Source organism: Chrysemys picta, chromosome 4 (assembly GCF_011386835.1).
Source record: "Chrysemys picta bellii isolate R12L10 chromosome 4, ASM1138683v2, whole genome shotgun sequence".
Lineage (NCBI taxonomy): Eukaryota > Metazoa > Chordata > Testudines > Emydidae > Chrysemys > Chrysemys picta.
In genome coordinates this window covers 113,280,844-113,295,779 of record NC_088794.1, presented here as the reverse complement: position 1 = coordinate 113,295,779, position 14,936 = coordinate 113,280,844, and the positions used below count along the sequence as shown (strand labels likewise).

At 44.1% G+C, this 14,936-nt stretch overlaps 2 protein-coding genes across 23 annotated transcripts in view; one reads left to right on the top strand and one right to left on the bottom strand.

The window, feature by feature from the left end:
• BBOF1 (basal body orientation factor 1) overlaps positions 1–14,936 on the bottom strand; it is a 1,057,902-nt gene that overhangs the window by 158,066 nt on the left and 884,900 nt on the right. The window lies entirely within an intron of this gene.
• The window catches only part of MLH3 (mutL homolog 3), a 31,011-nt gene that overhangs the window by 12,307 nt on the left and 3,768 nt on the right, over positions 1–14,936 (top strand). For 18 of the 21 annotated variants that reach the window (XM_065593395.1, XM_065593384.1, XM_065593382.1 and 15 more), the window contains 5 exons: positions 144–215; positions 1,904–2,012; positions 5,976–6,135; positions 14,239–14,262; positions 14,499–14,577. In XM_065593395.1, the coding sequence (XP_065449467.1) occupies positions 144–215; positions 1,904–2,012; positions 5,976–6,135; positions 14,239–14,262; positions 14,499–14,577 (444 nt within the window). The remainder of the gene's footprint in view (positions 1–143; positions 216–1,903; positions 2,013–5,975; positions 6,136–14,238; positions 14,263–14,498; positions 14,578–14,936) is intronic. The other 3 variants (XM_065593393.1, XM_065593383.1, XM_065593378.1) reach the window with 1 other exon arrangement.

Genomic DNA, 14,936 nt, shown 5'->3' with positions numbered 1-14,936 from the left:
AATTTAGCTCTGTTAAATAGACTGATCCCCAGCTGCTAAATCTGACCTCGGTGAGACATGGGCAATGCTCCTTCTTCCTCCCAACATGTGCAGTTGTTTGGAATGAAGGTGCCTGTTGTTAACCTCCTCCCTTACACTTCTAGATGGAAACCTGCTGGTGTTGGTGGATCAGCATGCAGCCCATGAGCGTATCCGCTTGGAGCAACTTATTGCAGGTGAGGATTCAGATGTCTAAAGAAAGCTCTTTACTGCCCCAACAAAGTGCAACTGAGAGAAGTCTCCGGGGGAAAAGACCCCATGAGTCAGCATGCTAACAAAATTATTTTAAATATAAATTTCCTCACGGAGTCCAGGGATCCAGTATGATCCTCGACCTTTCCCATGTCATTGGCCCGTATGGGCATACAGGCATCTGGTAGTAGTATTGGCACCCAAAGGAGTACTGGGTGCCTTTCAAAACAGATAAAATGATCCATGCCCCAAGGAGCTTTCAGACTGAAATAGGTCTGGGGGCTAACAAGACAGGCAGGATGAATAAAGTCAGGAAAATGAGGATAACGTCAATAAGATTATGAGGTTTAGCAGTGTGGACTAATGGGTGGGATGATGGAGTAAAGAGCCTGGGTTGTTTTTGTTTAACTAAACACCATGATCAGAAGAGAAACCTAAAATTCAACACATTTAGTCATCTGAAACTGTATGCAGAAGGATAAAAGTCTTTTCTCTTGCCCAGCTAAATTTTGGTTATAGGTCTGTAAAACACAGTGCCCATCCATTGAGCACTTAAAAGATCACTGGCCTTCTCTTTCATCAAAAAGGGCCATGCAGTTCCTGCAAAGAGGATTCCAGAAAAGAAACATTGCTTATTTTGGCCTACTGGTGAAAACAGCTAAAGACTGAGAACCCTTCTGGGATTGAGGGAAATGGCTAATGAATGGTATTAAAATGGAGACTGTGTGTCAGGACCTAGCCATATCTAGTGGTTAGCAGCCTGGTTCAAGAGAATCTTGTTCCAGGTTATGGGGAATCAGACAGGCACTAGATTGAACTAATCCAGACAAGGTCAGGCACTATTAGGATCACCAGGACTCAGGCCAAGGTCAGGATACTCGTAATCAGGCAGATCAGAGTTTATAAAGCTGCGTGAGGGATCCAGACAGCAGCCACATAGAGCCCAGTTGTGCAAACATCTTCTTGTACCTCTATTTGGATTTACATAGAAGCCCTGACCAATCAGTAGTACTGGTGTTCCTCCAGTAAGAGCCCAAGTGAGGCCTTCCCGACATAACTTCAGGTTTCATGATTTCTCTGCTGGGTTAGTTAGTAGCAAGCCACTGGGTGAGAGCAGTGAGGCATCAACTGACCGGAGAACCCGCAGACCCAGCCAGGTTTGAGATCTGCAGGGTCATGACACAATGCACTTATTTTAGATTGGGAGGAGAGATAACTCAGTGGTTTGAGCTTTGGCCTGCTAAACCCAGGGTTGCGAGTTCAATCCTTGAGGGGGCCATTTAGGGATCTGGGGCAAAAATCTGTCAGGGACAGTACTTGGTCCTGCTGTGAAGGCAGGGGACTGGACTCAATGACTTTTCAAGGTCCTTTCCAGTTCTATGAGATAAGATAGGTAGATTGTTCAATTCACAAGTGGCCATCCCATGAGTTGAGCTAACTCTTGTAATAACCTTTGCCATGTAGGATAACTCCTTTTTAACACTGAGGGGGGATCCAAGTGTGGAATTAATCATACTCCTTAGACAATGATTGTCGCTTCCATGACTATCCCTGTCTCCCATGAGTCCCAGGAGGAATTAAAGCACGGAGGGCTACAGGCCAAGCCATAGGGCCATTGAGGATAAAGCCTGCGTGTACATTTTAAGAACAGTATTTGTAATTTTACCCACAGATTCCTATGAGAAGCAACCTGAAGAATCTGGCAAGAAGAAATTGCTGTCCTCCACCATCTGTCCCCCACTGGAGATTGAAGTAACAGAGGAGCAGAGAAGACTCTTACGGTTAGTAATGGTTGATGGCTCCAATATCTTGGATAGGACTCCGGTGAATAGGAGAATGTAATTTCTGTGTGTTGTTTTGGATACCACAGCCATTGCTGGAGTTGCTTTCATTCTGCTTTAGGTGCACACTGAGTGAGTTCCAATAGCTATAATGTGAGGAGAAGAGAATAGAGGGGTATGGGAAGTTCGTACGATGAATCATTAGAAAAGAAGAGTCTCTGCTCTTGGGTGACAGAAACCAGAATCACTACATGGAATAAGAAGTGAACATTGTCTCTCAAATGTTTTGGAATAGTGGATTGGCTACTGTCAGGAATTCTTCCATCCCATACAAGAATTTAGATTAGATGCAGATTTGATTTTGAGTAGTTACATTTATCTAGCATTAATTAGAGGTTTATTCAGAAATCTCTGCTCTCACTCTGAGCAGGAACTCAAGTGGTTTGGGTATTTACAGTTACAAGGTGTTCTTTCCTTTTGTGCTCAGAATGGGCTTGTTTGATAATGGGGACTTTTCTGCCCTTCTTGTGTGGACTCATTAGGAACATAAGAATATCTGTACTAGATCATATTGGTAGTCCATCTAATTCAGCAGTCTCCTTGACAGTGACCAGTGCCAAATGCTTCAGAGGCAGGTGCAAGAAATTACATAATGGATAACCATGGAATAACCTCTCCATAGAGGAACATTAAGAAAGAGGGTAAATAGGAGCACCTGATTTACCTTCTTTATCCCTGTTCATTATTTTGTATGCCTCTGCCATCTCCTCTCTAAACAGTCCTAATATTCTTAATCTTTCTTCATAGGGAAGTCTTTCTGGACCATTAATAATTTTTGTCACCCATCTCTGAATCCCTTCTATTTCTTTTCTATCTTCTTTGAGATAGGGTGACCAGAACTGAACATAGTACTCCAGGTGAGGATATCCCATTGATTTATACAATGACATTGTGACGGGTTCCCCGGGGTGCAACCTGGAACTGAAATACCACTGATTCCTCTGTCTCACCAACCTGGGGTCCCTCTTACACTGTGATGCTGTGGCAAGCTGCAAACCCCTCCTGCTGCACTTGTACAGACATCCACAGGCAGGGACACACCCAACTGAGTTATGTGAATGCTTTCATCAGTCACTCATGAACCAACAGTAGAGAGGCTCCAGCCAATTTCCCACAGCTCCCCAGCCTAGGACCCCAGATCTGTACCGTCTTGCCCCGGTCAGAAGCCTGACTAGTGTAAGTCTGTTCCCCAGTCTGTCTGTCCTTCAATGTGGAGAAGACATGCACCAGCTCTTGTTCCTGAGCAGATTTCCCAAATACTTCAAGCAAAACCCATTGGTTTAGATAAAATATAAAACAGATTTATTAACTACAGAAAGATAGATTTTAAGTGATTATAAGGAGTAAGTGTACAGATCAAAGTTGGTCACCTAAAAAATAAAAGTAGAATCGCAATCTGAGTTCTATAAACTGGACAAGATTGGAATCAAGCAGTGTCTCATCCTGATGGTATAGTTCCTTAATACACAAGCTGGGATTCTCCTTTCCAGTCTTGAACCATCTCCCCATTTCAAAGTCTTTGTTCTCCAGGCATGTTTCCAGGTGTTGAGTTGTGGAGGGAGTGAGGGCAAGCAATGATGTCACTTCCCTCTTTTATAGCTTATTCTAGCTTGCTGGAAAGATCCTTTGCTTTGACATGTGTCAAGCTGTCGCCATTGTCTATGTGCTATCTCTGAGAAGTCTCCATTGTATATGGTTCCTGGGACAGTCCTTGTGAGTGTGTATTCTCCTTAATGGGCCATCATCAGTATCTGGCTGTTCCTTTGTTGTAAATGAAAGGCTGGTTGTGGGTGTTCCCAACCTTACAACCTATTTCAGTAACACACACACACACACAACAAACTTTGTAACTTCACGTACAATGATAGCTCATACAATCCAACGGGATATTAATGTTCAACAGATCAAGACTTTTAAATGATACCTCACAAGGCATACTCTGTACAAAGCATATCATAATCATATCACCATGGTAAATATGGGGTGCCAGGGTGTTGCTTTGGGGTACAGAGTGTCACAGACATTACAATATTTCCATATTATTTTCTGTCTCATACTTTTTACACCCTACCATCTTGTGTGCTTTTTTGGCTGCCACTACACATTGAGCTGTTACAATGACAGACAGGTCTTTTTCCTTAGTGGTTGCAATTAATTTAGAACTTCAAATTCCCTGTTATCCTTCCTAATCTCCATCTTACCTGCTGGTTTTTTACTCCTTTCTATTGGCTTTACAAGAATTTGATAGCTTGTTTTGGAAAGATACATATTTGGCTTCAATAACCTCTTGTCCCTTATCAGTTAACCACAGTGGAATATTTTTGACCTTCCTGCTTGCTTGTTTAGGGCTATGCTTTCCTTCTGTAATTCTGTTATGATTACACAAGTGGGCTCCATGCAGAGTCTAATGATTTTAATTTCTTCATTCTTGACATTAGGGTCTCTTTGACTAGCTTCCTCTTTTAAAAAACATTCTCCTTTCTAAACTTGTGTCACAATTCTGGTTTTTAGTATGATTCCTCTCAGAGGATGTTGAACTTTATGATATTGTATATTTGTCACAGTAGTGCCTCACTACTAGGGCACTTCCTCCTGGCAGCTCTAGGAATTAGCTCTTTCTGGGTCCAATGCCCCATTTATCGCTTGTTTGCATGCCCTGCAGCCTCTTGCTCTCTGCGTCTCAGGGTGCTCTCTCTCTCTCCATGGCTTGGCCCTCCAGCCATCTCAATGTGTTTTCCCCCTTTTGGGGGATCAAAGTCTCTCCATTCAAATTATCTCAGGCAGTCTTCCCATTCGCTGCCTGGACTGTACCACTTCCCCAGTGGCTGGTGGGGGAATCCGGGCCTACCCTCTATTCCAGGTTCCAGCTCAGGGACCCTTTAATCAACAGCCAAGATCTACAACATCCCACCTTGCTACTATTTCCCTGAGCCTTGTCCTACTCTGCATCTCTCAGGCTTGCGCCACCACCCTTCTGGATAAACTCTTCCTTCAGGGTGTGGATTCCTGGGGTTTCTACTGTCTCCCTGGGTTTCCTCTTTTTCGTCTCTAATGCCTAGGGAGCGACTGCAGTCTTCTTCACTGCAGCCCTTTTCTGCTGCCAACTTCCTACCTTTATACTAGCTCCCTGTTCCCTCTTAGTAGGGCTCCATCATCAATCAGGCATTGCTTAGGGCTTGTCTATACTTAAAACACTGCAGCAGTGCTGCTGTAACATTCCAGTGAAGATGTTACCTATGCCGATAGGAGGGCTTCTCCCAACACTATATCTACATCAGCTCCCCAAGAGATGATACCTAGGTCGATGGGAGAATTCTTCTTTCTACCTAACACTGTCTACACAGGGAGTTAGGTCCATTTTAATTATATCATTCAGAGGTGTGGATTTTTCACACCCCTGAGCAACATAATTATATTGATCTAATTTCCTGGTGTCGCCCGGGCCTTAGCAAATCTAATTTTCCTCAGGCATGGCCTATCAGGTTAAATGTCTCTTCTCAGGCTCATTAACCCTTTCCAGGCTAGTGTGGGGGTGAATACCCCGTCACAATATTGCATTGCATGTATATAATATATTGTGGTCACTATTACCTGAACTTCCTGTGTGTATCTTAAGAAAAGAGAACTGTAGACATGGGGAAAAAGTGTACACCTTCCTATTGTGCAATAAAGCGAACTCCTGGGATCTCAGAACCATGGAGCCAGCATTCTGCACAAATTTAATGGAGAGAAATCTGAACGGAAAGAGAAGCATTGCTGGGAAATCCTGAGATGTCATTATATGGGTGGAGGAGATCGGAAGCTTCTGTGTGGAGAGTGCAGAAGTGTCCAGCTCTGGGACTGATCCTGTAGGTGTGTGGAAGAGGGTGCTTCAGTTTCTCATTTCTGAGGTTTTCTTCTCAGGTGCTGCCACAAAAGCCTGGAGGAAATAGGCCTTGAATTATCATTTCCAGAGAACAACAGCTCGCAGATTCTAGTTGGGAAAGTGCCCCTGTGTTTTATGGAGAGAGAGGCCAATGAATTACGACGGAAAAGACAGCCTGTGGCTAAAAGCATTGTGGAGGTTAGTCCTGGATGCGGAACTTGAGCAAATTACGTTGTGATGGTGTCATTCTGTTCTATATTAATGGTGCAGGGTGTTGGAAGAGTGGCTCCTAAGTGAAAAAGCTAAAGAGAGCCCTTGCTATGCTTTCAGTAGAATATTTATCCACGTCTGCTGGCCTCAGGACTGGGTCTTTGCTGGTGTACTTTTCATCTTAAGTGAGAAAGTAGCTCCTCCTGAAAATGAAAGGAGCATGACTTACTCATGCTGTTCTGTCCCTGCGGGATAAAATAGCAAAGATTTACTTATTAATTTGCATAAGAGGCTACATGGATGGATGGAGAGACTATTATTTTAAGTTTAATACAACTAAAATGAGACTCCCTAGTACAGAGGCTAGTGTTCAGCAGTGTGGGCAACAAGATTGGTTAAGAGGGGTCCTGCTATTTCTGGTGAAGAGGAGTGGGCCACCAGCCTCTCTCCCCTAGATCTGTGTGGCAGCAGAATTGATAATACATACCATCTCATGTGCCTTAGACAGAGAGGCAATGTTAATAGAGCACTAGACTGGGACTCAGGAGAGCTCAGTTCTATTCCCAGTTTGGCCCTGGCCTGCTGGCATGTGACCCGGGGCAAGTCACCTCACCTCTCTCTGCCTCAATTTCCCTGTAATAATAATGATGTTCCTTTGTAAAGTGTTTTGAGATCTACTAAAAAAAGCAGTAGGTTATAATTTATTATTATTGAGCACAATTAGTGTTAAGCAGTGGTGTTTGTTTTCTTTTAGTCCCATAACTAGGGTAACTCTAAGTCTATAACTGACATAATTAGGGATGATTGCAGATTTGGGGAAGTGGATGAAATAAAAATCATAGTGGGTGAGTTGCAAGGAGGATTGCATTTAAAGATGAGAACACATTAAAACATTATTGTTTTAAAGACTCTCTTGCTCCAGTTGTATCTGTGTGGCTTTCAGTTGCACCTGGGAGGAGTTTAAACTTTGAAATTCCTTAGAAAATGTTGGTGGCATGAAACAATACCTGCAATCAGGAATCAGATTTGAAAAATATAAGTGGCAGTAAACTCTCAGATTCTGCTCACAACTCAAACTCCATTCACCATGCCAAAATCATATACCTCTTATAGCAGATCATTCATAATTTGACTGCCCCTCTTTCTTGAGTGCTTTGATCAACAGTGACATAGTTAACAAGACTGACATTTAATTGCCATCATTAGGTGTCAGAGTTGTCTTCTCCTATAAACAAATAGGGGCAGTTCATCCCTCTCAGAGCTATTGTTTCAGGCTTTCTGAAAACTGAGGCATCGATTGCTTGTAGCCCATATTTTGAAGATTTTCTTCACACCCATAAGTATTAGAGACATTAAAAAAAAAAAAAAAAAAGCTTATGGATAGCTCAGTTGTTTGAGCATTGGCCTGCTAAACCCAGCATTGTGAGTTCAATCCTTGAGGGGGCCATTTAGGGATCTGGGGCAAAAAAAAATGTCAGGAACAGTACTTGGTCTTGCTAGTGAAAGCAGGGGACTGGACTCGATGACCTTTCAAGGTCCTTTCCAGTTCTATGAGATAGGTATAATAACAAGATGCAGCCACCAGGCTGAGCCATTCCAATCCTACTCCTGTTTGCAGTATGTTTCTCTTTTGTTCATGTGTAAGAGTTTATATACAGGGAAGGTGCCCTTTTCAAGAGGTGATACTGCTGATCTCTTGGGGCAAAAAGAAGAGGTTGTGAAATGCTGTTGGCTTAAAAAATTGACCCATTTCCTTGTACTTAATATGGGAAACTTGGAGACCTTAAGCTTACAAGACAAGTGTCATAACCACCCCAATACAGACCTGCTTGGATTTGACTCATTGAAGGGAGCCCTTTTTTGAACAAATATTTGGTTTTATGGTGTTTGCTCTTATTCCCCATTATATGTCATCTGCTGAATGATATTAGCAATATGAAAAATCAGGAAAGCTTTTCCTCCAATCTATGAATAATAACTAGGTGTGAGAGGATATCTACTAGTTATAAAATCTTGAAGGACATGATGACCAGAAACAATCAGATCAGTTCACTAACTACAGATAATACTTCCTTTGTTTAATAAATCAGTTAGTTTTAAATTTAAAACATGTTTTGCTAAACTTTATGCTAAACATTTTTCTTTCGTATGTATCCTACGCATTTAAAATAGTTGTATTCTAAAAATAAAAATCTGTTTTTGTATCTTAAAATTAATTTTAATTTCCATCAAAGCAGAGATTGGCACAAATCACAAGTAAAAACATAATAATCATCTAGTAAATAAGAAATGCATAATTCACCATTTTCTAACATAGTAAAAGATGTAAAAGTTAAGAATCTTAATAAATGTAAGTTAAGCTATATAATTACTTAAATAAATGTGTATAGATATACTGTATCTTCCTGGTTAGCAAAAACTAAAAGACTCTTCAAATTTAGTGTAAAGGCTATCTTTAGTTGCAATTCAACTTGGTTTTGTGGTTACCAACCAATGAAACCAACTTTTCTTTAGGAAAATAAATTATTTAAATGTTTTAAATCAGCGTTTTCTGCTTGCTGATTTAAATTGCGATTAAAATCAGTGATTTAAATTACTTTGATTTAAATTAATCCACCCTGTTAGAAAACAGCATTTTCTGACACATCAAGTACATTCTTTTTTGAGTGATTGTCCACATGGGTCACATGTATATGAGGTCTGATTCTTTTGGCTAGCAATGTCCATGAGGGCCACACCTGTGCCCTGGATGTCCTCATGCCTCTCTTCTCCCCTTTTCCATTACTAGAGATAAATGATAGAGTAGACCCAGCTGTCCCTCAACTCCTTCTTACTGCCTGTGGCTGCAAGCAGAAACCCTGCAGCATCTGCTTCTCTGCACACTGTGTGACTTTACTGATCATACATGTACTTTTATTTTTATAATATATATTATATAAAAAGAGAGAGAGATTAGTATAGTTAGCGTAGTGTCTTTTTTACACTTAGTGGCTATATATAAAAAACAAACAAACAAAACCCTCCTATTAATGTTAGGGACTTCCTTTCAGCCACAGTGACTAAATCCTGGTACTGGGGAAGTCCCAAGGATTCAAAACTTGCTCCTCCTATGATTCAGTTAGTCCGCTTAATGATTGGCACTCAGTGTTAGATGCTCAATCTGTTGCCTCTTCTCCAGTAGGACACAGAAGGTGAGAAAGGTCCACCTTAAACATTTTTTCCTGAAGCTCTCAGGTAGAGCCTCCTCAGAACCGGAGAGAAAAGGGCCTCTCTGGCCTGAACAGGCTTCCTCAGTCAATGTTTCGGTTTTCTGAATAGGGTAGGAAGGAATATCTTTCCCACAGCAAGCACAGACCTCAGTCACCCTTCTTGGGACCTAGTAAAAGGAGGCATAGATATCCTCAGACTATTAAGACAAAGGGTAGTTCATGGCCCAAATTAGGTTCTTCTGACACCCTGATAAAACCCAATTGCTGAACACACATGGTACTGTCTCAGGCAGTGGTCCACATTTCATCTGGTACTGACTGTCAGTGCATGAGATGTCAATGACTTGTCACTTCTGAATCTGGTACTGACCACTACAGTACAGATGCTCCCAGCACTGACTTTCTTGGCACTGAAGTTATTTGTGGTGTCGTGTGATCTTGCAGTGACCATGAAGCCTGAGTCACCATTAGTATTCTCAGCTATAAGAGTGCCCTCTGTATTTTGGTATTCACTACCAGTATTGCTACAGTACCAGTCAACTCTTCAGCTGCAGTGGTGGGGAAGACTCCAGTTCACCCCAAAACTCTGGTTAGGGTAGAGGAGGAGTACTCATTTTCTTTCTCTCCTTCTGAGCATAGTAGGGAGGATATCCCACGGCCACTCATCTCTTTCCCATTCATATGACCTTTACTGGTCTAATAGGGAATCTAGGAGTTGTAGATGTAGACTTATGGGATCTCAGGGAGAGCACTCACCACAGGGGGGAGGGATAGCTCAGTGGTTTGAGCATTGGCCTGCTAAACCCAGGGTTGTGAGTTCAATCCTTGAGGGGGCCATTTAGGGATCGGGGGCAAAAAATCTGTCTGGGGATTGGTCCTGCTTTGAGCATCCTGAGGTCCCTTCCAACCCTGATATTCTATTCTATGATATCCGCCCCCAGCCCCTTATTCTATGACGTGCAACCTTGGGGTCTTTGGGGTATGCAACCAACCATAGGCGCCAACGTCTTGCGCTGGTGGGTGCTCGACCCCCCACACACACACTTCCCCCAGCCCTGCCCCAACTCCACCCTGCTCCCATTCCAACCACTTCCCCAAAGACCTTGCACCAACTCCACCCCATCCCTGCCCTTATTCCGATTCCTTTCCCAAATCCCCGCCCCGGCCCTGCCTCCTCCCCTGAGCATGCCACGTTCCCAATCCTCCCCCCTCCCTCCCGGAGCTTGCTGCGCCACCAAACAGCTGTTTGACGCCGGCAAGCACTGGGAGGTAGGCAGAGGAGCAGGGACATGGCACGCTCAGGGGAGAAGGAGGAGGTGAGGTGGGGCGGGGAGGGGAGCTTGGCTACCGGTGGGTGCAGAGCACCCACTAATTTTTTCCCAGCCCCAGAGCATCCACGGAGTTGGCGCCTATGAAACCACAAGGAAAACTACCTCCACTACCCCTTGTAGACTTAGATCTCATTCCCCTATGAAACTTCATAGTGCTCAAGGGGCGCTGCTGGTGCAGACTCACAATATAGCACAGGAAGATGAGGAAGAACACCTGCAGATGGTAGAGCACTTGATCCCAGCAGTAGTCTACTCTTCCTCACCAGATTAGGCAATAGGGCCCTCCACTTCCACGCAGCCGGATGATTGGAAAACATTTCAGTAACTGCTGCATTACATGTTAGAAATTCCCATGGAGATAGAGCAGGAAGACTCACTCAAGTCTGCCTGAAAGCTGTGCCATGCCAATTAATGAGGGGCTGTTGGAGCCAGCAAAAAAATTGTAGTAGACCCCATCATCTGTGGCACCTACTTCTAAAAAGGCAGATAGGTGCTGTCAAGTCTGTCATAACATTGGACAGATGGTGCTAGAGATCATCACCCATGGCTACCCTGCACTTCTACTCCTTGCCCCCTATGCTTCCTTCCCCATCTCTCTTCGGGAATCCTTCTCACGAGAGCCTATTACAAGCAGAAATGGCCTTATTGCTTCATGTAGGAGCCATAGAGGAAGGGCCCTCAGAATTCAGGGGAAGAGGCTTCTACTCTGTTTTTCCTCATTTCGAAGAAAAAAGGGGGTCTTTGTCCTATCCCCTAGACCAGAGGAGATTCAACAAATATATATGCCACCTCAGATTCAGGATGGTAATACTTGCCTCCATCATTCCATTTCTTGTGGCTCAGGACTAGTTTGTAGCTCTTGACTTACTGGATGTGTACTTCCATAGAGCTATCCACCCATCCCACAGGAAGTACCTGAGAATCACAGCAGGGCCCAACTATTACCAATACAGGTCTGTCCATGGCACCATGAGTATTCACAAAATGTCTGGCAGGGATGGCAGTGCATTTAAGGAGAAAAGGTATCCATGTCTACCCATATCTGAATAAGCAGAGGAAGGTCCAAGTAGGAGACTACAGTATCAGTTCTTTCCTTGTTTTCCCAACTGGGATTCTTTGTGAACTGCAAGAAATCATCTCTCACCCCATAACAGACAATAGAGTTCATAGGAACCATGATCAGTTCTTGATCAGCAAATCCCTACCTCCAAGAGGACAGGTTATAGTCTCTCCAGTCCATAATAAATAAGCTAAAATTGACTTTAACAAGGTTGGTGTGTACATGCTTAGGACTATTGGACCATATGACAGCATACACGTATGTGACACTGCTTGCCAGACTTCACCTGTGGTCCTTGCAGTTATGGCTGAGGTTTGTATACTTCCTGTCAAAGTATCACATGAGCAAGAGAGTCCTGGTCCCACCCCAGATTCTATGAGAACTCAGTCAGTGGCTGGGAACATATAGAAGAGGGTTTCCTTCTCGATCCCCTCCCTGACCAAACTCATCACAGACACCTAAGGTATAGGTTGGGGGTGCCATCTGCATATGCAAGGGACCTGGTTTGAAATTGCATGTGAACATCCTGGAGTTCAGGGCTTCCAGCTGGCCTGCATGGCATTCCAGCTTGTTCTGCAGGACTCCATGGTGCAGATCTTGACAGACAATATATCCACAGTGCACTATATAAAGAAGCAAGGAGGTGCTCGGTCATCCCCTCTCTGCCAGGAGGCCATCAAGCTAAAGACTAACTGCGTATGTAATTGTATTAAATCATGCCATGACTTAGCTAGATTAGATCTATTCTATATAGGTTCTTAGACTGAACTTATCACTGTAGTATCTGAGCACCTTCCAGTAGTGCACTAAGCAATGTGACTAAACATCTGTCATGTGTTCATGTGTTGTTTTGTTTTCTTATCCTCTCCTTAGGGAGAGAAGTGTATGCAGTGGAGTGTCACGTGTTGGTAGGGCTTTAGAGCGTTGGGGTTTTGGGGTGGTTTTTTTTTTTTTAAATATACATGTTATGTATTTACGTTTGAGGGAAAAGGTTAAAGAAATATGCTTCGCACTTGGAGCAGAAAGTGGTGAGGTTTGTGATCATCCTTAGATCCACCCATGCAAGTTATAGCCCACTTCACCAGGGCTTAAGCAGCTTGTGGAGCTTCTCTGAAAAGCATACCAATTCCAGAACTTTGCAGGGAAGCCATATGGGGGATCAGTCCACTCCTTCATCCCACATTATTCCTTAGTTGAGGCCTAAAGATCTGATTCCTGTTTTGGCAGAACTGCCCTGCAATCATTATTTAAATAGGACTTCTAGCACCCACCTCCTGATTATGAGGTCACTGCTTGCTAGCCACCAGAAGTGGAATACATGCAGATAATCACTCCCAGAAGAAACAATGGTTGCTTACTTACAGTAACTGTGGTTCTTCACAATGTGTTGTCTATGGATTCTGCAACCCATCCACAACCTGCCTTCCTTCCCCGTTACTACATAGCACCTAAGGTCTGTATTGGCAAAGAAACTGAGGGACGGTTGGGCCAGCCTCTGCCCTTTATGTTCTTGGATGTGAAGGGGAGAGGGGGCATGAGCACATCCAAGGTCTGGCACCAGTGAACACTGCAGGCCAAAAGATTCCAATCTTGCATGCAATGGCTCAATAGAGGTGGAATCAATGTGGACAACACATCTCTTAGAACCATTGTCACTGTTGAGTAAGCTATCATTCTTTCTTATTAGCTTTGTAATTGAACAAGCTGATGGGAGATGCTTTAAGATTACGACTTAAACAGATTCTGGAAATGTGTGTTGCTAGCCCTTTTACTGCAGTCTTGAAAAATTGTAGTGGGTTTGGGAGTTTTGCTGGGGTGACTTCAGGCTGGTCTATGGTACTTATATGGCCCTTATCATGTAGTACCTGAGACTCACAATCGTTAATATATTTATCCTCCTAACATAGGTGTCTACCTCCCCTTTGCCTGGTGGGTTCTCGACCTCCCCGCCTGCCCCTGCACCGCCTTTGCCCTGCCCCCATGCCACCCCTTCCCCCAAGTCTCCGCCCCTGCCCCACTTCTTCTCCACCTCCTCCCCTAAGCACGCCGTGTCTCCGCTCTTCCCCCTCCCTCCCGGAAAGTCCAAAGCGCCGTCAAACAGCTGTTAGGCGGCGGGAAGCGCTGGGAGGTAGGCAGAGAAGCGGGGACGTGGCTGCCGGTGGGTGCAGAGCACCTGCTAATTTTTCCCTGTGGGTGCATGGAGTTGACGCCTATGCCTCCCAACACCCCTGTGAAGTGCTATCATCCCCACTTTACATAGGGTGACTTGCCCAAGGTACACAGGAAGTCTATGGCAGAGTGGGAGACTTCAACCTGGATCTCCTACTGCCTAGGCTAGTGCTCCAACCACTGGCCCATCCTTCTTGGTTATTTATCACAGTGAGTGACTTCGAACTGATACAGTAAATATGGCCAGGTTGGGACAGCAGATAGGAAAGGTGAGGAGGGGAAAAACAGTAAGTGATTGATTGTTCTGCCTCTTGCTTTCCAGGAGTTGATTCAAGAACAAGTTGAGGTAAGTAGTGCTCTTCTTTTGAAGTGGATTAGGGTAGCTCTCTACTGAAAGTCTTGTTGCTTGAGACGGGACAAAACCTGGGAGAATACCATCCTTTAGCTCTTATGAATTGACAGTGGGGAGATGTGGACCAGATGGGCCCTACTAGGTCTTCTTCATCTGTTCCCTCTAATGTTACTATTATTTCCTTTTCATACTCACTGGAAAGTTGGACCATGTTCTCATTCTACTTTTAGCTATTGCAGACCACAGGAGGCGCACAAGGGACACTCCCACTAACCTTTCTAAAGGTGCTGGCTTCCCAGGCATGCCATGGTAAGTGAGCTGAACTTCTCCACTTTTCCATTTCTACACAGTGTACTTTCTGGGGCTTTGGCATAATATGGCACTTTGAATGGTTGCAGGAGTCTGACCCTTTAGAGACAGGGTGTCTACTAGGTGGCAGGAGGCAGTTGCCCTCTTTTTGGAGAGCTCTGCCAAGGACAGAACATGCTGCCTCTATTTGCATTGTTTGTAGCTGTTATCCACATTCCTATTCAGATGCGAGATGCTGACAAAATAGAGCCCTAATGTGCATCATCTATATGCAGGAGCGGCGCCAGGGTTTTTGCCGCCCTAGGCGGGGGGTCCTTCTGCGCTCCCCGTCTTCGGGGCACTTTGGCAGCGGGTCCCGG